The sequence below is a fragment of the Odocoileus virginianus genome, chromosome 33 (assembly GCF_023699985.2).
Source record: "Odocoileus virginianus isolate 20LAN1187 ecotype Illinois chromosome 33, Ovbor_1.2, whole genome shotgun sequence".
Classification (NCBI taxonomy): domain Eukaryota; kingdom Metazoa; phylum Chordata; class Mammalia; order Artiodactyla; family Cervidae; genus Odocoileus; species Odocoileus virginianus.
This window is the reverse complement of record NC_069706.1, coordinates 31,487,852-31,515,117: the sequence shown is the minus strand read 5'-3', so window position 1 is coordinate 31,515,117 and position 27,266 is coordinate 31,487,852. Positions and strand designations below refer to the sequence as shown.

The 27,266-nt window shown below is 36.2% G+C and overlaps 1 protein-coding gene across 6 annotated transcripts in view; it reads left to right on the top strand.

Moving 5' to 3' along the window:
* GTF2I (general transcription factor IIi) overlaps positions 1–27,266 on the top strand; it is a 79,560-nt gene that overhangs the window by 33,943 nt on the left and 18,351 nt on the right. The window contains exons 10-18 of one of the 6 annotated variants that reach the window (XM_070460203.1): positions 3,580–3,636; positions 5,766–5,822; positions 7,670–7,732; positions 15,594–15,704; positions 17,114–17,179; positions 18,212–18,395; positions 21,927–21,985; positions 22,757–22,828; positions 26,485–26,668. In XM_070460203.1, coding sequence (XP_070316304.1) covers positions 3,580–3,636; positions 5,766–5,822; positions 7,670–7,732; positions 15,594–15,704; positions 17,114–17,179; positions 18,212–18,395; positions 21,927–21,985; positions 22,757–22,828; positions 26,485–26,668 — 853 coding nt within the window. Of the gene's footprint in view, positions 1–3,576; positions 3,637–5,765; positions 5,823–7,669; positions 7,733–15,593; positions 15,705–17,113; positions 17,180–18,211; positions 18,396–21,926; positions 21,986–22,756; positions 22,829–26,484; positions 26,669–27,266 lie in introns of all 6 variants that reach the window. The other 5 variants (XM_020894908.2, XM_020894911.2, XM_020894913.2 and 2 more) reach the window with 5 other exon arrangements.

The window sequence follows — 27,266 nt, the reverse complement described above, 5'->3', positions numbered from 1 at the left end:
ACATATTAGTATTAATAGTTCTTTTTATTCGGTTCAAAACATTTTCTAATTTTCCTTGTGATTTCCTCTTTGTCCTTTGGTTTACATGGAAAGTGTAGTCTCTTCAGATACTTGTGCAGTTGTCAGATAGCTTTCTGTTCCTGATTTTTCGTTATATTTCCGTTAGAGTTGGAGAACATTCTTTGTATAATTTCAGTTATTTTAGATTTGTTAAGGTTGCTTAACAGATGATCTTCAGGTCTGCTGTATTCTCACTGGCGTTTCTCCCCTCTTGTTCTGTCCACCACAAAAGTACGGACACCTTCAACTGCCTCTGTTTCCGGCCTCGTGCGTTCTGAAGGCCTGTTAGGGTCAGTATGCTGGAGGCTCCTTTTCCCTTGGCAGGCCCCTTTCCAGCCCTGTTACCAGTGTCCTGAATGGTAACAACCTCAGTTAGTTTTGTCTGTTTTTGTAGTTCACGTAAATGGAACCCATCAGCATGTATCAGGCCTCTTCTGTAAAACCTGTAATTTATGAGACATGCTGTTGATTGTACTTACAGATCATGTATTTGCACTGCTGTGTTGTATAGTCAGTACCCACGGGAATGGGTTCCAGAGTCACCCCCCCAACCCCCTGCAGTATCAAAATCCACAGGGGATCAAGTCCCTTATATAAAATGGTGTAGTATTTGTATGTAACCTACAAACATCCTCCCCTATTCTTTATTTAAATCATCTCTATATTACTGCAGTATCTAACACAATGTAAATGCTATCTCAGTAACTGCCAGCATGCTTGAAGTTCACATTTTGCATTCTGTAACTTTATGGAGTTTTTCTGTTCCAAATATTTTTGATCCGCGGTTGGTTGAATCTGCAGATGCTGAATGCACAGATTCAGATGGCCTAATGTATTCTAAAATGCTTTTTTAAAATGTTTAAAACCCAGAAACATAATGTACATGTTCCCAGGTTTACAGAATCTCACATGAGGTGACACGTTGACTGTGTTATTGACTCCCTTCTTTAGGCCCTTCCTATTCCTATTTTTTCTCTGAGTTAACCACTTTATTGAAATTGAGGTTTGCCCTTCCTGATAATGATTTTATACTTTACATGAGTATACAGTTCCACAGAATGTATGTGTATCCAGGCACATAACATTTTATGTATTTTCTCAGTTTTCAACTTTGGAACAAACAGTATCATACTCTATATGTGTTTCATGTATGTTCTCCTGTATCAGTACAGGTTTCTGAGATTTACCTATTTTGTCAGGTACAGGTTTTTTTTTTTTTTTTTTTTTTAGTATTTGTCCTTTTTTTGTGACTGGCTTATTTCCTTTATTTATTAATTTATTTTTGGCTCACTGGGTCCTGATTGCTGCACACAGGCTTTCTCTAGTTGCAGCGAGCACAGGCTGCTCTCTCTGCAGCGTGCTGGCTTCTCACTGCTGTGGTTTCTCTTGTTGTGGAGCACCGGCTGCAGGCACGCGGGCTCAGTGGTTGCGGCACACAGGCTTAGTTGCCCCGCACCGTGTGGGATCTTCCTGGACCAGGGATCGAACCCAGGTCCCCTGCACTGGCAGGCAGGTTCTTACCCACTGGACTAGCAGGGAAGTCCCATGTACTGATGAAATACTGTCATTGCAGTAGTTAACAAATGTGATTATACTACAGTTCATTTGTTCGTTCTTGTACTTTAAAACCATTCATGTTTTCTGCGAAACTTTTCGAATTCCAGAATAGACTTGGACACATCTCTGTGTACCTATCAGTCTTCCTCTAAGATGGCTCAGATGTGAGCACTGGGAAAGCGTGATTTGTCTGCAAAAACTCCTCAAGTTGTAAGGATGCATGTGGGACTCATTTAATGACAGAGTCCAAGTCATGTGCTATTAAAACGTGTCTAAAATTAAACAACATAATTTGATAGCATAGTGATATGTGAAGGTAGCTGGGCAAATATTAACCAAAGGAAACCAAGTTTAGTAATAATAATTTGAGGCCAAAAAAAAGAAAAAAGTAACAAGTATAAAGAGTAAGACTATATAATCAATATACTAAGTTGATAGGATAATCATTAACTTTTATTACCTAGAAATGTAGCCTAAGTAAAAAATTGATTCAATTTGATAGAGTTGGTAAATTTGTGAATGTAGTCATATGGGAGATTTTAACAAATGATGAATGCTTATAGAGTAGAGTATTTGAACTCTACAGTTGATGAACATAAACCAATTCATGTATATCCAGAATTCCATACCCAGCAAATAAATGTTTATTTATAAAATATGGAACTTTTACAAAAATTAACTTTATAATTGTTTATGGATAGCCTTAAGAAATTGCCAGAAAACATTGTAATTAATTAGAAGTCAATAATAAGCATGTTATTTAAAGTAGAAATGCTATACCATGGGAATCCTAAGAAATATACTTTAATTGACTTAAAGAGGACCTTATTAAAATAATTTAGAGCAGAACAATATTGATAATGATATATAGCTAGACTTGTAGAAGAGCAGCTAAAGCAGTATTGTGAAGTCAGTACATTTTGCTACCATACAGTACATTTTTTCTGGATATTTTAAGCCAGGGTTACATGACTAGGAAGCAGTGAATCTGGCATTTGAAGTCAGGTCTCTCATTGAACATTTTGCTCTTCATTTAGCTTCCAAATATAAATAATTTTTCTGTTTTCTGTGAAATTATTTTCTATGCTATGTCCTTTACTTATAATGTATAGTTTTGTGCCTCTTCATGAAATTCCTCATGCATTTGCAAAGTCTTAGGATGTTTTCCAAAAAATATTCAGAGAAAGTGAAGCAGTTTGTATTCATATTCAGATAAGAACATGTTTATGTTAAGTAGCCATTGAGAACACAATGTTTTGTTCTCTCTTAAATCTGTTACTGTCACTAAAAGCATAATACATGCAAGTGTGTTGTCAATATCTATAGCATTCTGTGAAGGTTTAATTAAGACAAAATATATTGTATATTAATTATTGGGGAAAACCATGTTATTAAAAATTTTTATGGATCTGTAGGAAAGGATTTTGAATTAATAATTGTCATATTTCTATTTCAGTGGAGTTTCAAGCTTATTAATAGGTTAATTGCATGATTTTAGAGATTCTGAGGAAGGCATAACAATTTGATTCTGCATTTTTCTTTAGTATGGCAAAGCATTAAGACAAATATTTGTCAAGGAAGAAACAAATGCACCTTGTAAGATATATCTGTGCTTGTAATCTATATGAAGTAAAAGTTACAGTTTGCTGTCACAAACATGACCCATATCCACCATTTTAGACATATCATTCCCATTCACTTCATGTCTAGTCATTTTCAAAATTTCTTTTGACTATCTGTATGTGGCTTTATCTGAGTACACTTTTTCCATTCACTAAGACCATAAATTGACACCATTCATTTGTCAGTCTCTCTCTCTCTTTTTTTTTTTTTTTTTGCTTTTTTTTTACCCATGAAAAGGCTGTAGTATTCCATATCTCTCACCCAAATTTGTTTGCTGAAGTGACCCAAAATATATTTTTGGGATTCATTTTGAAGTGTTATCTTTGTGTCCCAAAGCAGGCCCTTCTGAAACTGATGATGTTGATGACAAACTCCCCCTTTCGAAGTCTTTGCAAGGTATAACTTTTTCACTTCCATTTTCCCACATAATGTTCTTATTTAATGTTTCTTTATACTGGACAGACTGTGTTTTTGTATTTATATCTGTATTATTACTTTTCTAAATGGAAAAGGAAATGTATTGGCCTTTTTTTTTTTTTTGAAACATAAATGAACTTCACAAGCAACAATTTTTGAAAACCAATTTTCCCTTTTGTGAATCTAGTAATGAATCTCGAAATGGGTACATGACACACTTTCATATTTAAGGTAAAGTACACATTTATACCTTATATCAGAATAGTCAGAAATAAGGCTTATATTGTATAGTTAGTGATGTAAATATCAGTAAGGTCATGTTGATATGTTTAGAAAGATTATAAGATATCATTTGTAAATCCCTAGTTTTATTGATTGAATGTCTTTTGGGGAATTTCTGTGTAGTGTTCCCTCCCTTGATGACCATAGGCTATTTGTGATGGCTTTACTTTACCTCTGCTTATTCCGGCTTTGAGTGCGTTAGATTTCATTCTTTTTTCTTCTTTGGTTGCACTATGCAGCATGTGGGGTCCTAGTTCCCCCACCAGGGATTGAACCCATGCCCCCTGCATTGGGAGCACAGAGTGTTAACTACTGGACCGCCAGGAAAGTCCCAAGATGTCTTTTCTTTAGCTCTACTTTTAATATAAATGTAATTGCTTAATTTACATTTTGAAAGAACAAAAAGCACCCACAGAATCATCGTTTACATGTACTGTTATCATGTTATGACCTGATGGATAACCTTAGTTATTCTTAGCCAGTCTTCCCTTTTTAAGTACTGGTCCCTTCTCCATTATCTCTCCTTGTTTTGACCTCACATTTTTGTTTTCTTTGGCATTACAGTCAAAGAATCCAGTGCTCCATAAATTCAAATGTTAATGTATAATGGGGAGAGGGGAGCTGTGTGTTGAGAAAGCGTAATTTAAGAAGTTAAGTAAAGAATAATTCTTGGCTACAGAGTTACCCGTTGTTTTGAGCTCAGGTGAGTTTTCAGAACAAAAAATAAATGGAAAAGAATCCCAAGATAACTAGAGCTCCATAAAATTAGACATGGAAAACCCCAAATTTTTGGTCTTAGCATGGCACTTTAAATTGGAAGGTGCTGGGCACTGAGTGACAGTTTTGTTTTTTTAAACTGTAGTCAGTGTTCTTTAAAAATCAAGATAAAGGCATAGAAAACCTGTGTCTGGGGGTGGGGGTCACCTTTAGTATAGTTTCTTAAATTAGTTGTCAATGGATGACAAAATAGACCTGATGTTTCCTCCTGCCCCCTGCTTTATTCTTCCCTATAGGTAATACATTTGTATTTCTACACGAAGGCAGTGGTTTTCAGTCTTCTCGATGTTAGTACCTCAGACATTTAAGGACAGAGGATCAATAGTCAGGGGCAGTTTGGGCACTTAACCTAATTGGCTCTCTTGGGTTTTAGATGACTTCTTTCCTGTTTATGAGTAAAGTTTCTCCATTAGGATGAGCCTGTTCACTGTTGAATGCCTAACCTGATACATTGCTTTATGTTCCAGTTTGTAGAAGCAGGCAGATTATATTACCTGAATTAAAATGCTTTTGAGACTAAAGGTAGTATCTTAAGTTTTAACTTCTGCGTTTCCTTTAAGTGCAACTTTGATTAAATAATGGGGATTTAGTTTCCATAGCTTCCACCATAGTACAAATGGAAAGCAAGAAACATTTCACAGCCAAACCTGAACTTATGTTTCTAGACCTGATAGTCTTACGAGCAAAGAGAGAACTGACTGTGATAGGTGTTTTTGTGTGTGCATCAATGGCAGATGAGCTTGGCACTCTGAAACATACTATTCTACTTCTCAAATTCGAATATCTATCAGTAATTATATTGTATAGTTCTAGTAACTAATATTAAATCCCCAAACCTACTTAGGTTTACTCTATATATTTGCATTTTAAAATAATTCTTTTTCATACCAGAAGTGTTACATGTTTTTCTGAATTAGATAATATTGTTTGAATTAACTGCTAAGAAGTTAAAAGAATCAGCTTGTATTTGTATTTGCATTGTTACCTAGTTTCTCTTCTCCCAGCGTCAGTCTTTATTGGTTTATTATATGGGTTTATCTTCTTTTTAGGAAGCCATCATTCTTCAGAGGGCAATGAAGGAACAGAAATGGAAGTACCAGCAGAAGGTTAGATATGGGAATTTTTACTTTGCTGTATTTATATTATGTTATTCTGTACTACAGGGAATACTATCCTTAAAAGCTTATTTGGAAATAAAATGATTTTTATGGTATGAATGCCTTCTTAAGCCAACAGGTTTTCTTTTTTAGCCCTAAAGATGTTATACCTCTTTTACTGTATTGAATAATAAAGCATGTGGGGACTAAAATTTAAGTGGTAAGTAAAATTCTTCATGATGCAAAGTGTTGTCCATTTTTTCTTGGTCATCTTATGCCATATTTAGAAAGAATGGTTTTAATATTTAAAATTTAAATTATTGCTGGCTCTGTTCATATTAGGGTAATGTAGTCTACATAAGATTACTAAAAAGAGAGATGATCTCGCTGCTCATTTTTATACCCACAGCCACCCCGTGGACTGCTTTGTTAACCAGCCATCCTCCTTTGTTGGATTGAATGAATATTCAGCTACAGCTTTTTAAGTTATTGGAATCTTGAGTTAAACTGTTACCATGCAGAATGGCTTCCAATTTGTAAACTGTTTAGATAGTTCCAAAAGAATTTTTGTAGGTTTTCTCCCAAGGAAAATAAGTGGTAAGGCAACTGGATCTTATTTTAGAATTACTGTTTCTCACATAAGCTGGTCATGTCAAATCTTATTTTTTTAAGACTAAAAAAGGAGTCTATTCTGTACCCTTTTATTCCTTATATTTGCTTTTTAAATTTTTTTTTAAATCCATAATTTGGTATTTTACGCTGTTTGGGTGGTGGGAATTCTGAAGGTCCCTGGAAAGTTGACTGATCTTTCTAAATTCAAATTTAGAATTGTAGTATTCTAATGGAATACATTTCTTGCAGAAATACTGAGATACTCATTTAAAATAATATTTTAAATTTCTTGTTGAATTTTCTTGATAGATGATGGTGTTGGTAAATTTTTTTTTTTGGTTTGTTTTCTTTTACTGTGTGCAGGTAATTAGATATTTTCTGTGTAACAAAATCCTGTTTTAGATAGGCAGTATTTACAACAAGGAAATAACCTGTATACAAGACGAATCGTACTGGTGTTCATTGGGCAATGTGATTTAGATATTAGGCTTTGAATCACTTTATTTTTGAGGACATTTTTATTGTCATATTGCAGTGTTAATAGAGTTGAAGTTAGGTTCTAGTCTTTATTCCTTTACTAACAAGTAAACATAATCTTTGGCAAATCAATTAATCTCTCAACCTTTGCAAAATGAAAGGAGAGTTGATGAAGATACTCTCAAGCTGAGCTTCCAGCACTAACATTCTGATGTACATTTGTTTTATGTAGTAACACAAATATTTAATTTTATAAAGTATGTTACATGCAAAGTTAGTTAGGTGATACAGTCCTGTCTGTATTTGTTACAGTAATCACTGTTTTGATGATATGAAGGTTCCCACCGCAAAAACTTTGTGGTTTTATTTAACAATATAAGCCACTCCTGGTACTTCTGAAAGAAGAGGAGAAATAGTTTTTTTTTTTTTTTTTTACATAATAAAGCCTTTGTTTATATCCTAGCACCTTCTAGTTACAGCAGGAAAATAATTTTAACTTCATTATAATCTTACTCCTCTAGAAAGTTTGAGTCCTTTAATGCAGGTAACTTGGTATTGTCTAGTTTTCCAAAGTTTCTCTACTTTTTGTTTTCTCTTCTCCCTGTTTAAAAGGGTCAGAGATTTTCTTTTAACAAGTATGAGCTGAATTCAAATGACAGTAAAGTTTTATGGTAGGCTGCTTTTGGAATATCAAATCCGTAAAATGTTGGAACATAATAGAAAGTGCTTTATAATGAATGTCATTTTAGAATTTTATTTTTTTCAAGATTCTACTCAACATGTCCCTTCAGAAACAAGTGAGGACCCCGAAGTTGAGGTGACTATTGAAGGTTAGTTATCTAAAACCCTTGATTCCAAAAGTGTACTTCTGGTCATAAAAATTATTTGTCACATTCACATTGCCAATTATGCATTTCATTCATTTTTAAAGGAAACTTGTGGGAAAAAAAAATGGAAGCATATATGTGTATGTGTGACTAAAGTAACCACATCCCACAGCACACCCAATGCTTTGGGAGTTTTATTCAGCAAAAGTAAGCTGTGAAGATGAACGGTGGACCAGGCTATATACTGGTACTTTCTACCATTGGGAAACAGAATTTTTAAAAAGAGAAAACTATGACCAGACCGGGTGCACACAAAAACAGATTCATAACCTGTACTGAGCTGTGACATAGGAGACTTAACTTAGTGCCAGGACCCCGGTTGTCAACCTTAGTGAAGGGGAGGAGAAAGTGTTGATAGTTCAATATCTAAAGCGAGTTTTCCCCATAAAATGCTAACATACAACGTGTCCTCCAAAACTTTTGAAGCGGCAGCTGTAAAAATACTCTAAACTAATGTATATAAAGTTGCTTCAGACCTAGTTTCTTCTTCAGAGACAGCGCATGAATGCAGACGAGCCAGTGTGTCCTGCATTATTTAAAGATTCAGCTAATTATTAACAGGAGCATACCTTATATTTCATAATTTTTAAATATATTGGTTTTTTTCTTTTTAAGTTATCTTACATGACTCCTATAGGTTTTTATTCTCCTTAAAGTAATTCTTTTCTAAAGCAGAAAAGAATTTTGTTAACCGCCCCTCTCCCCCGACTCCAGTGTCCCTGTTCTCAGTGATAGGTGTCACTTTATTGTGAAATCTAAAAATAAGTTAGATGTGTACACATACATGTAGTTTGGCAAAAATTAGTAGGTGTTTTCAGTGTACAGCTTTATAATGAGCAAGTAAAATACACATATATCACATTTCCCATAGTGTTTTTCTCATAACTTTACATCTTTGTACTTCACTTTTTTTTTTTAACTGCTGCATAACCTTTTCTTGGTTTGCCATCTGTGTCTCTCCTTTTCGTCTTTATTTATAATAACCTGTCTTCTACTGGTGTCCACTTGGTTATTTATGGTGTTTGGCTATTTCAGACTATTGAAAATATTTTGCTTCTAAATTATAAGCTGATTGGTAGCTTTTACCCAGTATCAGAAATTTTCTCCTACTTTGCATGTTAACATCTCAGTTAATTTAATATACACATTTTATCATTAGCATAATTTTACTAACCTAAAATTGTTTTGAATTGTTTCTAGTCTAGCATTTAACAATTTAATTTATTCATTTATTCATTCATTCATTTATTCATTTATTTATTGGCCACACCAGGCAGCTTGTGGGATCTTAGTTCCCCAACCAGGGATTGAATCAGTGCCACACCCCCTGCATAGGAAGTGTGAAGTCTTAACCCCTGGACCACCAGGGAAGTCCTCAATAGTTGACTTTAAATTAGAAGCTCAACTATGAGAAGAAAATCTAGGTTATATAATATCTGGATATTATAAAATGAAATTATAAGTTAAAATCTAGATATTACAAATACTCAGAACCTTTTCCTTCCTATAGAGATAAGAAAAATAGATGATGATTAAAATTATCAGTAAAGGGACTCCCCTGTTGGTCCAGTGGCTAAGGCTGAGCACTCCCAACGCAGCAGACCCGAGTTCAATCCCAGATCGGGGAACTAGATCCCACATGCTGCAACTGAGATCTGGTGCAGCCAAATAAATATTTTATAAAATTATTAGCATAAACCTTTAAAATAGGACTAATAACCACACTGATTTATCTTAAACCTTAAAACCCATAAAGGCTATATTAGAATTGTTTAGAAAATAAACACTTGCTTTTGATAGTGTAAACCTTTAAAGGGATGTCAAAATAATTAAGAAATCAATAGCTTACAAACCTAAAACGTGTGTCAGTCTTTTCAGTTTTCATTCTTTGAAGGGAATGATAAATCCCATTTCTTTTAAACTAAGACATAGTGCCAAGATGTTGTTTTATCATCCAAATTTTCCAACTAGTAGAATTTTGCTGTTGAGGCTGCTGCTTTATGTTCAGAAGACCAGAGAAATACCAGGTCTGTGGAAAGTAATTACTTTTCCTAGTACCATTTTCCATGGGATATATGCTCACAAACTATATACCAACTCTTAATTAAATTGCTAATTGTTATCCATATGTCATGGAAGGTAAATTGTAAGTCTGTGATATTAACAAGGAAGGTCAAATGAGAACTCACAGCCACATCTTTTTGATAAGCATATTGTATTTTTTTTTTTCTAGAAAGATGACTATAGATGGTCGAAACTAGAAAAAAATCTATGGTTAGAAAATTAAATTTTGATATTTTAATATTAGAAAAATATCACACATTGAAATGGTAACTTAAAACATACAAGAGATCTGAAAAAAGACCTCTAGTGTAATATGCTTAGTAGCGGGGTGGAGGGGAAGAACCTGCTTTCCCGAACAAGGCACATTTAAAAGGAGAAGTGTACCTAGAGGACTATGTTAGTTTTCTTTAGGAAAATCCTTGTACTCGAAAAGGTTAAGATAATCCTGCTTGCGTGGTGGTGCTTTTGTTTTCTCCTATTGTATATTCCTGCATTTCCCAAAAAGTTTATAAAAAGGAAAAAACTTCAAGTGAGTTTTGTAATAAGATTCTCCACACTAACCTTGATATCTTTATTTGCCGCTATGTGACGTGTTATGAAGGGTCTGCTTGAGACCGACGCAGACACGTTATCCTGCGAGAAATAGCCCCCTGAGCTGAGATCTGCTCTTCCATTTCTTTAAGTTCAGTCTCTCAGTCGTGTCTGCCTCTTCGCAACTGCAGCATGCTAGGCTTCCCTTCCATTTGTGGTGATCTGTTTGCTATTGAAGTCAGTGGTGCACATGTGGAACCTCTGTGACCTTTGGGAAACGGCCCTTAGAGTTATATGGCTGTGCATGCCTTGATTTCATAAACACCATGACTTCATTTGGGTAAAATCAGACTGTTGTCAGGTCTTTGGCTTAGGCATGTGTTTGATAAGGGCAGAGAAAATCTTGCCTCAGAATTATTTGAAGTCTGGCTGTCATGAATGAGCTAAAAATGGGAAGTATTTTGCTTTAAAAGAGGTTTCCTTATATGCAGTTCACTTTCAAACATTTTTCCCCAACTTGAGCTATTCACACGTGTTTATTTGGCTGAGGCATGACCCCCTGATTATTATTATTTGTCTTCAGATTGCTTTTAAATAGATTAAAAGGGTTTCATATCTTCTTTTTTTTACAATTTTTAAAATTTCATGTCTTCTTAAGTAAAACTCTTGGAAATTTAAAGTTTTCTTTGGTAAATAAATTAATTACATAAATATTTACACATAGGAATGCAGTTCATAACACTGCATATATATACATGGACTACTCTTTGGATAATACTGTTTTAGGGTTGAGTAGTTGGATTTCATCCTCTGATGGTATCCTTTTTTGGCTGAAATTTAGAAATTTTTGACTGTCAAATATAATTTTCAGGATTGTGCTATTCAGATGTTCATTTATCAGTCCACAGATACCAGACACCTTGTATGTACTGATGGCTGGAATAGGTGTTAGAGATTTTGGAATGAACAAGATAGGCAAGTCCATTGGAGGGTTTTGAGCAGGGAAGTAGTAAATTCTTTTTGAAGAAACAGGGCCTCCGTAAAGCCTGAGAGAGCAGATCATGATGGAAGCAAAGCTATTATAGTTACTCAGAGGGAGATACTTTAGAATTGCGTGGTGACAGTAGGAACAAGGAGTGATTGAATTCTGGGTATTTTTGAAGATAGAGCGATTGTTTAGGTTGGTTGTTGTTTAATTATTCTTATAAATGTTACTTGAGAGTTTATAGAATCTGTATAGTTGGGTATGTTATCATTTGAATATTTTGTTTTTAATTTTATAGTTGCTAACAAATCACTTAGTTGACATCCAATTATTATATAAAAATTAAGACTTTTGGAGGCTTTAGGACCTGGATCTGTGTGTGAAAAATGCCATTTATTAATTTGAAATGTGGAGGGTAATTAGTAGTTCCAAGTAATTTCGAGGGAAAGAATACCTGATTTATTTTTATTTCATTTCTTTTAGTTTGAATAGGTGTCAGATGATTTGATAAAATGACCAATTTGATCATGTTGAAAATAATAAGTATCAGAAAAAAAGTTTTTATATGTTAATGCATTCATCAAGAATTAGATAAATTCAGTAACACATTTGAGCTCTGATTTCTGTGTTATCTATGGGCATATCTGTAAGTAGTATGTTGCAAAAAGGAAAGCCGGGTTTTTCTTGATAGAAATTTTGAATCGGGGACTATCTCTGCCCTTTTTTTCATCGGATAGGAGGCTTGTTTTTAGCACTGTGCCATAGCTAGGCCATATTCCTCACTCATTTGCAGCTTTTGCATGCTAAAATACCTTGAAATTCATTTTATAAGCTTTTAGTTTTGAAGATATAAACATTTTTAGTTTGAGCTTAAATTTGAAGCATCCAGAGATGCATGGTTATTTTTTACACAAAAGTGATTGTTTATAATGTGGAAGTATCATGATAATTAGAAAACAGTGCTCCCTGCTGAACTGATTGTTAGAGGCAGACTGATTTCTGCTACAGAGAAATAATTTTAATCCTTTGTGAAATGGATTGTGAGGTCAAGAGTAACGTTTCCTCATACTTTCCCAGAATCAGTTTTTTGCTGCAGTAGTGGAGGAAAAAAATAGGTGTGTTTGAGTTCATAGCTCTTCTTGATGTAATTCCATATTTCATATAAATTAAAACACTTTATAATTAAGTAGTAAGTATATGAAATGGGTTAGTCTTTTAATAGAATTTATGTTGTATTTTATCATCACAAATAACTTCATCTGTTCATATTTAATAAATTAAATATTATTTATATATTATTAAATATTAAATATTTAATAGATTGACTTCATTACTGTCTCAAGAGAAATGTGATAAATGCTTTTTAATGTTTTAAAGTCTTTGTTAAATCATTTGTTAACTTGTTAAAAAACACTCCTAGATTTGTCTTTTTTCTAGTTATGGTTAAGGAGGTTATTTTTATAAAATATATTTATACTGTGAAATCCTTTTGTTTTAAAGTAAGTTAATCTGACTGAAGAAATGAGGTTGTTGAACACTAAAGAAAAGCAAAGCTGTCTTGCCCTTTCCCCTTCACCTCGGTTTCAAACTTCTCAGATTACAGTTGGGATGAATTTCGTTAACATCATAAGCTATATTTTCTTTTTTCATTTTATACTCTTTCAGTATTCATTTTATCTAATTTTATTAACAATCATTTAAAGTTATAATTTATAGAAATATTTAGGCTATATTAGCCTGTAAGGAAAATAGTTTTGTTTTAAATATCATTGCTTAATGTTCATAAAGAAATACACTGAACAGTTAAAATGCTTGGACAGTGTTCATAGGTCAGATGAGTATATTTCATTTTATCCTTTGCAAACTAGCCTAAAAATATTCTTTGGCTTCTAAAAATCTGTTTGGAAATTGGAAAAGAAGGATTTTGTCTGTCTGTTTTCAGAAACCAAACATTAGAGATACCTAATATGTTTTCCAAAATGTATCTACTTAGGGCCTTAAATAATTAGGTTCAAACCTATTATGGAATCTTTTGACTATTTTTAATCCTTGCGCTAACTTATGAGCCCAGAATTCTTCATAGTCAAGTTTTTATTTTACTGGTAGTTTGTCATTTTAAAGTCGTTCTTTACTACAGATTTTTTTTTCTGGTTTTGAGCGTGCTTTTCTGCAGTGGAATTTAACACTTGGAAGTTTCTATGGTGTCGTGCGTTGCTCGTATGATACCTTTTGTCTGAAACAGTACCCGTTGGAGTGAGTGCTTCTAGATTCACCAGCGCAGGTGCTGTGCTTGGTCGCTCAGTTGTGTCCAGCTCTTTTTGACCCCATGGACTGTAGCCTACAGGCTCCTCCATCCTCAACATTTTTCAGGAAAGAATACTGGAGGGGTTGCCATTTCCTTCTCCAGATTTACCAGCATGTAAATAGGTCCTAATATGACTTTATCTGGCCCCAGTGACTCAATACCTTTTTCTCCTGTTGGTTTGAATGGTCAGTAAATAATTTCAGGTTTCTAGGAAATCTGTTGATGTTTTAGTTGGCCCTCCATATCTCCAAGCTTTAACCAACTATGGATGAAAAGTATTTGGGAACAGCTTTTTTTAAATTTTCCATTTATTTTTATTAGTTGGAGGCTAATTACTTGACATCATTGCAGTAGTTTTTGTCATACATTGAAATGAATTAGCCATGGATTTACATGTATTCCCCCGGGAACAGCTTTTTTTAGAAAGTTCTAAAAAGCAAAATTTGAATTTGCCATGTGCCAGGGAACTAATCTGTACAGCACTTACGTTGTCTTAGGTATTGTAAGTTATCTAGAGATGATATAAAGTATAAGGGAGGATGTGCATAGGTTATATGTGAATAATATGCTAATTTTATAGTGACTTCAGCATCCCTATATTTTGGTATCCACAGGGTTTGTGGCACCAATCCCTATTAGCCGTAAAGGAAGAACCCACAGTCAGTGAACAGGAGAATCGTTGTGCCCTGTCCTCTGATGCTGTGATAGGAGTGACATTTAAGTATTTTAGGCTTACACTTAGATTCCCTTGATTAATATACAGAGTATATAAAAGTTACCCTTTGCTCAGCAAGGCAACATAGTATATGATGCTAAATTTAGATTTCATGTTATTCTTTGAGAGCTTATCTATTAGTTAATAGCTGAAAGAATTATATCCATGATCTCATAACATAGTTAAGTCATGTAACATTCTCTGATCCTGTTTGTTTAGCTATAAAATGAGAATAGTTACCCTGAAAAGGGTAATTTATTGTATCTTATGGTATCTCTTTGTTACTGCTGTTTCCTTTAACTCAATAATTGTTTTCTTCCTCATTCCACATTTATTTTAAGTGTAGATTTCTTAAAATGATATTTTCAATAATTTACAGATGGTGTTTGAGTAGAAATCTTAGTCGTGTGCCAACTGATATTTTCCAGGGATCAGAAGAATATGACAGTGACAGCTTTTCTTACTTGATCCAATGTCCTTAATTCTAACACCAGATATACTGAAGCATCATAACAGAGTTGAGTTGTAGCCATAGCTACAAAGAAATCTTACTATAGATGTCTTGGGTGGTCTATATTCTGTGCTTAAGTATATGATTGCCATACATAGGTATTGTATCGGATGAATCAACAATGCTTGTTTCACAAATAATGTAATCTTATTTCTTTTAGTTTTGTTTATTTAAAGTTATCTGTACAGTTAGCTATCTGACATCCTTTATGTGCTTGAATATTGTATAAGTTTAAATATTTTTCCAAAAAAATAAAAAAATAAAAAATAAATTTTTCCATTCAAGCTACATATTCTTCCCCCTTTCTTATATATTTGTATGGTTTCCTTAGCTGTCTCCATTGAAGCCTTTTTCATGAAAGACTTAAAATACACTGTCATTCTTGACAGCCCTCTGAGAAGAGTTAGGAGAAAAGGAAATTTCTAATGACTTAATTCAAACTAATTTCAAGCAAATTGGAAAAAGAAGACAAAGGAAAATGAGGATGATTCACTTGATCAGCTCCCAGAAGAGTAGGAAAGCTGGAAATGTAACTGGGAAAAAATGATGCTGAAATGGCAATACAGAAATTAACAACTGACGTTCCAGTCATACTTAAATCCCCCCACGTCTTTCAAATGTTGAGATCTTTACAGGCAGTGGCTGTCATGCATTTTGCCTGTCCCTCCAGTGATGATGGTTTTCTTTTTCAAGATGATGACTATCCTCCACCTGCCAAGAGACCAAAGAGCAGTGAACCTCCCCAGCCACCCGTCACAGAACCTGCCAATGCCGGCAAGCGGAAAGTGAGGGAGTTCAACTTCGGTAAGATCCCGGTTAAGTGTGGTATCTTCCGTTGTTAATTAGAATTGGTAGGCTTGAGGACATTCACTGGTGGTCCAGTAGTTAGGACCACTTTCACTGCTCGGGCCCAGGTTTATAGTCCTTGGTCAGGGGAACTAAGAGCCCACAAGCCGTGGTGCAGCCATCAAAAATGAATGGGCAGGTTGAAGAATCATTGTTACTGACTTAGTAGTTCAGTTATCTGTCTGAGATTTAGATCACTTTTTAATTTCAAATATAATTTTTTTGAAGCTTGATTTTATTTTTTGGCTGTGGTGGGACTTGGTTGCAGTGCACGGGCTTCTCTTGTTGCCTTGCACAGACTCTAGGGGTCTGGGCTGCAGTAGTCATGGCTCACGGGGTCAGGTGCCCTACAGCATATGGGATCTTAGTTTCTGGATCAGGGATCGAAGCCACATCCCCTGCGTTGGCAGGCGGATTCTGAACGACTGGGCCACCAGGGAAGCCCCAGACAGAATTTTGATGTTAATTTTTCTTGCTTTGTGTAACTACTAGCCTCTAATCTAATCAAATCCCAGTGGAGACAATGTATCCATTTGAAGGGACTAAGTGAAATATTAGTGGCAAATTGGGTTTGTGATCCTTATTTTGAATAGGTAGAACAGTTAGCTGTATGTATTTTAAAAAATAGTACTTTAATATATTTTAACTTGTCTTTAGTCATAATTACTGGGCTTCCTAGTGGTGCTAATGGTAAAGAATCCACCTGCCAATTCAGGAGACGCCAGAGATACAGATTCAATCCCTGGGTTGGGAAGATCTCCTGGAGAAGGAAATGGCTACCCACTCCAGTATTCTTTCGTGGAAAATTCTATGGACAGAGGAGCCTGGTGGGCTATAGTCCATGGGGTCACAAAGAGTTAGACATGGCTGAGCATGCATGCAGTTCACCACACCCGTACTAAGTTTACATGTGTTTTTTAGCATGCTATTATGAATTACAACTATGCATAAACTCTTTATTTCCATACAACTCAGACATGTGTTGGAAGGTTTCCTGCACAGTCTTGGAGACTGTCTCTCTCATTTTTGCCTCACTTTGTAGTGTTTAATTGTATGGGTCTTCTCTACCCTCCTGCTTTACAGAATTTATGAATTTAGAAAGAGGTACTCAGTAAAAGAAGGGTTTTTAAAATAAACTTTAAATACCCCTACCTCCAATATCTTATTGAACCAATTCTAAGTACCATTAAAAAAAAATACAACAAAACAGTTCTTAGGAAAGCAGTAAAATTATATAGATGGTTAGTTTCAAATTAGGATATATTATGTAGAAAATAAGTCTTGAGATGTTGGGTCATGTTAAGAGCATATTAGTGCCCCAAAGAGGGATTTATTATTGAGTTTTAACTTTTTCTCTAAATTTTCAGAGAAATGGAATGCTCGAATTACTGATCTGCGTAAACAAGTTGAAGAGTTGTTTGAAAGAAAGTATGGTAAGTCAGTAATTCTTGTGATATTTTGTTCTTGAGCTTTTTAACCTTGGGCTGTTCATCTAACATGAGCAAGTCCCATTCTGCCAGTGTCATGCCTGCCTTTTTTAATCTGTCCCTGAGAAGGCCGTGGATCGTGTCTGTCCACATCTTAGAAGTTTTGTTTCTAGGTTATAGCAAAGCTTTACAAGAGTTTCCTTTATTTAATTATCAACTAATATTTCTTTTAACTTTCAGCTTGCATATTTGAGAGTTTGTTTATATATATTTGTTGTAGACTTTGATGCAAAGCATTTTAAACTCCGGTGTCCAAGACATCGTGTCACATCACCTCTCAGAACTTCTCGCTGAAAAGTGCCAAGTCCAGTGAGAGGAAGGTGTTCTCTTAGTCTCAGTTCCATTGTCACACCTAAAAACGTTGTATGTGCTATGGAATACCCAGTTGCGTTTACATGTCCCTTATTATTTAGACAAACTGACTCTTTGTAGTTTAATAAAAGTATCAGTGTCTGTTCATTATATTTGATTTGTAACACTTCCCATCCTTTTGGCTTTTTGCACCTGTTGTATTCTTTTGCTCTTGGATACATAAATCCTAGAATTTCTACATTTCGGAGAAATGTTCTGCTTCAGTTATTTTACTAAAAAATCCTTTTTACAAAAGTATATTTTAAAAATATTGCTTCTTCATTATATGCTATTTGTACTAGCTGATATTAACTGGTATATTTTTCTGGATTCATTTGTGGTTAAAATTTCAAAAGAAAGTCTGCCTCTATCTGTATTATTTCAAAATAATACATTGTTAATATGTCCTTGCAGTTTGGTTAAGTAAAGCACTGACATCTTTGGTGTTCTTTTCCTTTCAGTTCTTTTGTGCTGTTTTTCTTTTGATGCTGTGATAATAAATGGAATTTAAAAATAAAGTTATAAAAATTACAGTCATATCTATGTATTCGATTATTAGTCTTTTCTGCCGTCTGTGCTGAATCCTTGTCATTTCATAATTTTTCCTTTCTCTTTTTACCTTTAAAGCTCAAGCTATAAAAGCCAAAGGTCCTGTGACGATCCCGTACCCTCTTTTCCAGTCCCATGTGGAAGATCTTTATGTAGAAGGACTTCCAGAAGGAATCCCCTTTAGAAGGCCATCTACTTATGGAATCCCTCGCCTTGAGAGGATATTACTTGCAAAGGAAAGGATTCGTTTTGTGATTAAGAAGTAAGACTCTTAAACTTCTTCTTTGACCTTGATTATTGCATCTTTCTATGTTGTTGACAGATACTCACTGGCCACTAGGGGCTATATCTAAAATAAGGTGTTTTATTTTCTGGTTTTCAGTGTGGCTGTGTAAGTTTTGACAGAGTTGCTTTTGGAATATGAACACCTGTCCAAACCTGACTGGCATACAACCAGTATTTTCTTTTCTATTTTTTTGTTAAGTATGCTAAAGAAAATACTGAAGTATGACTGTCTTATTTTTTTAGGTCTGAATTTTTAAAAACGTATGTGGAAATAAAGTAGGTTGTAAAAAATAAACAATAGAAGTAAGAATGAAAAGAAAGAAAATAGCTGAATGCTATAAGTTCTTTAGTACTGACATAAGGGTTGTAGCAAGAAGTTTTTATTTTAAGTATATGTAACATTTGGAAGTGTATCTGCTTCCATTTAGAAATGGCAACCACGTAACACATTTCCATATTTTCTACCAACTAAAATTCTATTAAGATTACAATAAAAGGTTTAAAAAACTATTAGGACATTTATCAATATATTTCAGCAAATGTAGATGTGTGAAAACTTTCTCTTAGCTACATGAAGCAAGTCCTAGATGCATTTGTAAATGGGAACAACTGGAGACTAATTGTCCATAGGAAATTATTAAATATAATTGCTGAACTAAAATTTTCAGTGAAAAGTCTAGAAGATTTGTTAGTATTATAAATCATAGAGAAGATTATGTACATGAGACATGAGAAAGACTAGTGAGTCCTTATCTAGTGACATCTATTTGTTGTTCTGTCGCTGAGTCATGTCCGACTTTTTGTGACCCCGTGTACTACAGCTTGCCGGGTTTCCCTGTCCATTATCTCCTGGAGTTTGCTCAAACTCATGCGACATCTGACTTAACGTGAAAAGAGAAGGAAAGTGTCAAAAACGCATAGCATTCATTTTCCAAGCGTGTAGAGCAGGATAAATGAGAAGAAAACAAAGATATATGCCTAGTCACATTTCATAAAGTTTCAGCGCCCTAAGGATAAAGGCAGAAAGTACTAGGTTCCAGAGAACAAAACCGTGTCACAATAAAGAATGAAAGTTACACTGTCATATCCTTGATTTGAGCGGTAACAGATATAACACTGTTAAGTCATTCTTTCCAAGTTCTATGTGAAAATATGTTGAACCTTCAGTTCTCTATCCAGACAAACATGTATGAAATCAGAGATTCCAGCATAAAAGAGATTGGGTAGCAGTTGGGATGTTTCCAGCAGTAAATAACAGAAACCCTCCTTCAGACTGGACTGGTACTGTCAGTAAGCTGCTTATCTCACCTAGCTGGGAGATTGGAGGATTAGAACAGTGAGGGCTCTGCTTCTGCTTCTCTCCAGATTCTGCCTTCCTTACACTGATAGCTTCCTTAGACGAATTCTGAGTCTGCTTGTAGTAGCTCCAGGAATCACAGCCAGACGCATCTACTGAGGGAGGCACTAGCTGCCTGTGTTTCTCTGAGAGCAGAAAAACCCGACTTCTCTTTGGTTCAGTTTGTGTCAAATGCTTATTCCTCAGTCAGGCACAGACCTGGGAATGAGAACACCATGATGGATTTATTCTGTAGTCCTCACTTTTCAGTGGGAGGTGGGCGGTTCACTTATATACATGACTTTGATTTTAAGTTCTAATATGGATGTCTTTTTGAGTTATGTGCATATTATAACTGATTTAATTTTTTCCTGACTTTGGGCTATAAATAGTAAGGTCAGTAACAGCAGCAGGATAGTCATTTGTAGAAATGTTCATATTATTCATTCTGGTTGAGAAAATGGAGACAAACACCTTGTCCAAAGAGTATAACCAAGCTGACTTCCTGCTGCGTTGGTATTAAATAAGGGAACAACACAATTTAACGAAGGATTAAAAAAGACTCAATAGACACCTCAGTTAATACGTGAGCTATCCTCTACAGAGAAGCTTGTTACTAAGAGATATTCTTCTTTCAAACAAATGATAGTTTAAAGATTTGGGCCTCCATTTTTCCATGATCAGTCAGGTGTTGTCAAGTGTAACTCTGCTTACATGAGACCACATGGTAGGCAGCCATGCAGACTAGCAGAGTTGGCATCACCTGAGAGCTTTGAGAGACACCGAATCTCAGATCCTACCTAGACCTACTGGGTCTAGCCTGTTTGTGATGCGGGTCCCCGGTGATTCCAGTGATTATTAGAATTTGAGGCTCCTGGGCACAGGGAACAAGCTCTGAAGGCCAAATGACAATAATGGCAGTTCAGTGCAATGTGTCCAGTACAGCCAAGCAGTTTACATGATTGCCCACGCCTTTCTTTTTTTTAAACAGATGAGGGATTATGGGAAAGAGAAGGAGGAAGTAAATATTTCATAGTCTTTCATGAAACTGAATGGTAAACAAAAAGGGCTTGTTATAAAACCCTGACACTAGTCCTAGGCAGGTGTAAACAACCTTACACATACACACACACATATTGAGATATTAAGAGGCATATAGTTTTCAGAACTCCTATACTGTCATTTTCTTACAGTGCTTGGTTTTTAATTTGTCAGAAGTTTTAATTTTTTTTTAATAACTAAGGAAAATATGCAGATTAGTTTGTAGATTTTGCTTGTTGCTAATATTAGAGCATATAAAACTATATATTTGGTATTTAAATCTTTGTGCAAGTTCATCACAAGATACTCATGCCTTGCACGTTCTTTTCAAGTCCCTTTGATATCCTCATTTATTGGAAGCCACTTCCACGTTTGGAAAACACTTAGTAAGCCTTTCCCTAAATGTTAAATGTGGTTAGTCTTGATACACATACACTATTGGTTTATTGTACTTCAGCAAATGTTTTATTTCACAGCTCCTCCATTACCTTAATCCTGCATTAGTTTCCAACATTTCTGAGATTATGGTCAATACATTGTCATGCTTCTCTGTGATTAGACTCTTCCTGCCTCTGCTCTGTTACTTGAGGGTATTACAATAAAATAGTGATACATAAGTCAGATTGTGCAAATTCTCTGGAGTGTTTATGTATTTGGAAAATTTTATTTATTTTTTTTGTTTTATTTATTTATTTTTTGGAAAATTTTAAAAGCATGTGTATTCTGAAATATAGTTCAGTTAGTTTTGAAATTTTTTAGGATTTTTATAATTAGATTATAGATAAGTTAAAGTAAGTTTATCTTGAATGTAAAGTGAAATTGAAGAATCTCATTTAAAATTTTGTAGTTTGATTCTTTTGCTGTTTTGCTTTTGTAAAATACCTTTGATTTACCAAGTTAACTGTTTTTTTTTGTATGTGTGTTTGAGGACACATGTCCATGAAGACCATTATGAAACAACTTGCAGTTACCAAGTTGTCTTAAATCTCTTAGTATTTAATTGTGCTCAGGAGTCCAGGCTATCTTTTGAAAACTGGCCTTGGAAACTGAATTATTATATAAGTGCTGGTAATTACTACTTTTGCTAAATATTGATGGGGTAAATATTTAGTATTTTTTCTCACCTTTCAGACATGAACTTTTGAATTCAACACGTGAAGACTTACAGCTTGATAAACCAGCTTCAGGAGGTAGGTCTCCAGTCTTATGTCAAATTGTATATTAAATCAGAACATGATGTACAAGGAATATTGTTCTAGATTCTTGAGCTCCTTTTCTTCTCAATAACTCATTATAAATAAATGTAAACATCACATTTCTGGGTAGACTATAAAAGGACGATGTCTGTTCTCCATTTGAGATGCAAAATTTATCTGGAATAATGTGTCAAACAGTTTATTATGCTAGTCTAGATTAATCAGTTGAATGATCATCCATCTTGATACCCACAACTTAAAGACTTAGCACAGAAAGCCATAAGCATCATCACTTGTTGGTTAAATGTGTTTTGAAGGAAATACAGTCATGATTTGTTCTCTTAGTTGCTTTTGCTCTGTAGTGGAAGACGTTAGGTGGGGACATAAAATGAAAAGTTTATCACTTACAGTTGGTATAATAAAAGGATTGCCAGCATTATCATAGCCCCAAACGTATTGTAACAAAAACTGTCTGCTAGCTGTACTTTAGTAAAATGGATTCTCTTTCCTAGCTTTAATGATGACACGTTATAGTACCTGTGTAATATGACTATTAAATTATAAATTTTCATTTTGTCATTGTTTTGTGAGTTTTTACACTTTTCATTCAGTGTCAGCACTGTTTTGATAAACACATTATGAAATCTTAGAAATAATTTTAGAACAGGGAAACAATACTGCCTACTTAAAATAATTTATTTCATGATATTTAGTAATTTTATTAATGTCATCAAACTGAAGAATTTGTGTATGTTACCCTTACAGTCAAGGAAGAGTGGTATGCCAGAATCACTAAGTTACGAAAGATGGTAGATCAGCTTTTCTGTAAAAAATTTGGTAAGTCTAATTTCCTCCCTAGCTAAAGTATTAACACAATAATTTTTCCAAATTTCACTTTTTAAGAAAGTAGATGCCGTGGATGGCTCATCTCCAGCTCTCTTGTACTGTTTGCTTTTTGAACACATATTGTGAAAAGTTTTAAACCTGTGCGGAAGGGGAGAGAACGTTGTGATGAACCCACGTCCCCTTGAGTAAGTTACTGGGACTGCGGACAGGCTGTCGGCACTGAGCGGCTCGCAGACAGGGAGTCCGGTTAGCAGCGTGCCCCGGTGGAGTGTGGGGGCCGTCGGGCGCCCTGTCCCGGAGGGAAGGCCGTGTCTGTAGTGGTCGCTGTTCTCTGTGTCCCCAGACAGTTACAGGACTCAGCTTTGGTTTACCACTGTGACGTGTTTTGTCACTTTCTTACTTAGGCATTTTCGACTACTCTTAGGGAAAGTTTCACATATCACTGACACCGCATTTCTTTCCATCTCACTGGCTCTCCTCTCCATTCTCTCCTCGGCCCCTCGCGTGAGTTCAGGCTTTGCATTTTGGATGCTCCTCCACAGCTCAGTCCCGAGCCCTTGGGCTTGCGTTCTCCACAGTTAGTCTCACTCTGTCTACCTTAAAAATGATGTGTCGTCTATATTGAACAGTGACTTTCACATTCAGGTTTCTAGCCCTGAGTCTTTGTAACACTGCGCCTGTGTATTCACCCAGCTGGTGGGCAGCTCTTCCGACCCCATACACCCCCAGTCGGGTCCTTGACTCCCCTGCAGCCTGTCCCTTTCCCCATCCTCCCAGCGCCACCACACTCCCCGGGCATCCAGGCCAAACCCCCTGCAGTCACGCTTGATTTCTTCACTTCCACAAGGCCTCCATGTACAGCATAGCGCAGATCTGCACCTTTGTCTTCCTCACTGCTGTCTCCCGATAGTCAAAGCCGATCACTGTACCCAAAGCCGCCAGCTTTCCATCTCACTGCGAAAACACAGCTCGTCACTGTTCGGTGCGCTGTGGCTTCCCTCTGTGCTGCGAACAAGCTGCACAGCCCCTGACCCCGGCTGCCCCCCGTTCTCCTGGAGCCTCCTCGCTCCCTGTCCTGCCCGCTCACTTCGGTACCAGCTGTAAGGACCAGCTGCTCGTTCTTTACTTTTGTAAGGCCATCCCCTCCTTGGATTGCTGCGCTGTCAGCGCCCTGGTTTCGGGAATGCTCTTGCCTCAGGTGTGTGGTGCCGGTGCTTTATGTCTCAGTTTACGTGCGTCTTCTTTGGAGAGGCCTTCACCGGGTGCTCGTCTGACGTAAACACGAAGCACACTGTATGTCATCATGCTTTAATTTTTCCCGAAGGACTAATGGCTGCCTTTTTCCTCCACTGTAACATGGTTCGTACACCAGCCCGCACCTCATGTGTCTTGGCTGTTCGTAGAACAGTGCGTGGTGCCCGTGCAGACGATCAGCAAATACTGAGTGGACCAGTGTCATTAAAACTACTGAGTGATTACTGAACCTTTCAGTCATGTAGTGTACATGGGGCCTCACTGCATTATAACACTGCGAAGATCAAAGGAAGCCCAGAAGTGCCACAGAGAATCACGAGGACACAGGGCTTTTCTGTTTTGTGAAAGAAACCATGTGAGTTTTACCACAAAAAGTCCGAGTCTTCTGGGTGCAGATTCTTGTTCCTCCCCTGGTTTCCGAGAGTGGCTCTGGCTCTTCCGGACCCAGGAAGCCAGCTTTCAGGTGCAGTTCAAGTGGCAGCTACAAACTTAGTTCATTTAATTGTTTGCTGTTTTCAGAATCCGTGCACTTCAGCTTTACTTACATGGTTTAGCTCTCTGAGACTCAGTGCCTTGAGGAAAAGTCAGAATTTAAGTTTTTCCCCCTCATTATCCTGGATTGCCCAACATGAATACTTGGGTAGCTTAATGAAAATTTACCTCTCTGTGAAATCAGAAATCAGCTAAGGAACAATGAAGAATTTACACTTTAAAAATTCTTATATTTAAAAAAAAAAATCCTTATGTTTCCAAGCCATTTAGTGAAATAAGATTGTGGACATTACCATCAGAGATGCCACTCTGGTATCTCCTAACTCATAACTAGTTGGCGTAGATAATGGGCGTCTACATGAACAGGCTCAAACTTTAGCCTCCAGGACGTTTAGTTCTAGCAATCGAACCTGGTATGTAAGAAACAGCCAATCCTAGTAGATCATTGGTGCTTGCTAATAAGCTGACATTTCCCTCATGGAAGGAGAAAGCTGTGGGTGCGATAGTAGAGTCACAGAAAGAAAAATTGGCCAGTATAAAATATTTTGGCATCGTAGCCGAGCTAAGAAAATAGGTAAGAGTTTGTGTGAGATGGTGGGGGAAGAAGGAGGCTTCAGAGGGAGTGGATATGTTTATACTTACGGCTGAGTTGAGTTGCTGTAGGGCAGAAACCAATGCAACATTGTAAAGCAGTTATCCTCCAATGAAAAATTTTAAAAATAGATGAGAGTTTATATCTTGTTACATTGCAAGCAACAAAATTCTGCTCCTGGCCTGTACTTAAACTTTAGAGAGAGAGACACCAGCAGAATTGTTGCTTTCTTCAAGGCTCCTGACAAGGAAAGAGGAAAACTTAAGATTGTCAATCATATCAAACAAAAGTTACACTGCAGGTCAGCACCTTGAACCCCTGTGTGTCTGGTGCTGAGAACTCAGCCCCACAGAAGACAGTGAGTGCTTCCCCCCTCCCCAAGGATTCATTTATAGATTAGGGTGATGTGCATAGCAAAGCAACAAGTAAATATGTAGTATATTAGGAAGCGTTAAGTGTTCAGGAAAAAATCAAGCACAATCAAGCAGAATGACTGGGGAGATGGGAAAGGCTGCGTGACACAGAGGAGACCTTGTTCCTGGTGAGATGGATGCTGATGCACTTGGCCTTCCCCTTTCTGTAACTTGTGCTGTGTCTCAGCTCCAACAAGTTGGCTTTTTTAATTTTATAGGAAGTTTTGTTAGAATTAAGATTGTGTCCTTTATTGTTACATTTAGCAGAGTAACTATAATAAATATCCTCCCAGTGTGAGTGTGAACGCCTTTACCATGTTTTCAGAGGTAATATTTCTTTAAACAGCTCTGCTCTAAATTACATTGTGTTCGGTTTTTCAAATACTCACTCCTTACTTATGTTGTCGGGATCCTACAATATAGTAGAGCCGTTCAGATTTGGTACTGATGAAATGAAGGAAGGAATTGAGGCAGAAGGTGTTTGAATTTGAGAGGAAAGTCAAAGTGAGAGTCAAAAAAATACAGATTCTTCAAGAAGGCACTCTTTTTTCAACCATCAGATTATAAAATATTTAACACACAGAATACAAGGGACACCTATAAATGCCAATATTTTGTAAATTGATTCTTTCTTGTTACACCTCTGTTTGAATGTGGCTTTAAAGTTGAATTAGTAATTACATATTTACATTTTAAAGTTTCAGTGCTGCGCCTGTTCAGAAACAGAATAGTAAGATGCATTCCCATATTCCTGTTTTTGTATTCAGTGATTGTTAAGGTCATTTTAAAGATACTTTTTAAAAAGTTGACATGTCCTTTATTACGGATTTTTTAAAAAATATAATTTCAACAAAAATTTAGTCTCCAGTCTTCTGAATCGCTTTTCTTTTGTAAAGCTGAAGCTTTAGGGAGCACCGAAGCTAAGGCTGTACCTTACCAGAAATTTGAAGCGCACCCTAATGACCTCTACGTGGAAGGACTACCAGAAAACATTCCTTTTAGAAGTCCCTCGTGGTATGGGATCCCAAGGCTGGAAAAAATTATTCAAGTGGGCAATCGAATTAAATTTGTTATTAAAAGGTAGGATTATAATTTGCAGAAACATATTTCATGTTGTCTTTAAGAAAAGTTAGTTTCATAAATACGGGCTTTTCCCCCTCCCAATTGGACTTTACTCTCCATATTTAAAAGTGAGGTATTAACATTTAGATTCAGTTTTCAAGCAGGTGTCTCTCTAGCACCAGGCACCAGATATACAAAATTGGATCCAACAGGAACTCCGTCCTTGGGAGCCTTATTGCATCGATCCATACAGAAAAGCGCCAGCTTTGGGAAAGAGGGCAAGGGTAACAGGCAGATGGTTCACTTTGCACAGAGGATGCAAGAAAGGGGGTTCGAGTGAAGGAAGTAGCATCAGTGGGTCAGGGCAGGGAGGTGTCAGACGGCCTTGAGTATTCGGATGACCGCAGAGTCTGTGAGGAAGGGAGTGATGCCCTTGAGGGCATGATGCGCGGAGATGGCCCCGGGGAGGAACCTTCCTTTATGTCCTGTCCAGTCAGTGAAGGGCTGAAGCTGTTTTAAAAGCTGATTCCTCTTAAAACATTCTGACCTGGATCTTAAAAGGGTCACTGACTTGAGTTTGGAAGGTAGCAGAATGGGCAGTTTGAGGGCAGAGTGT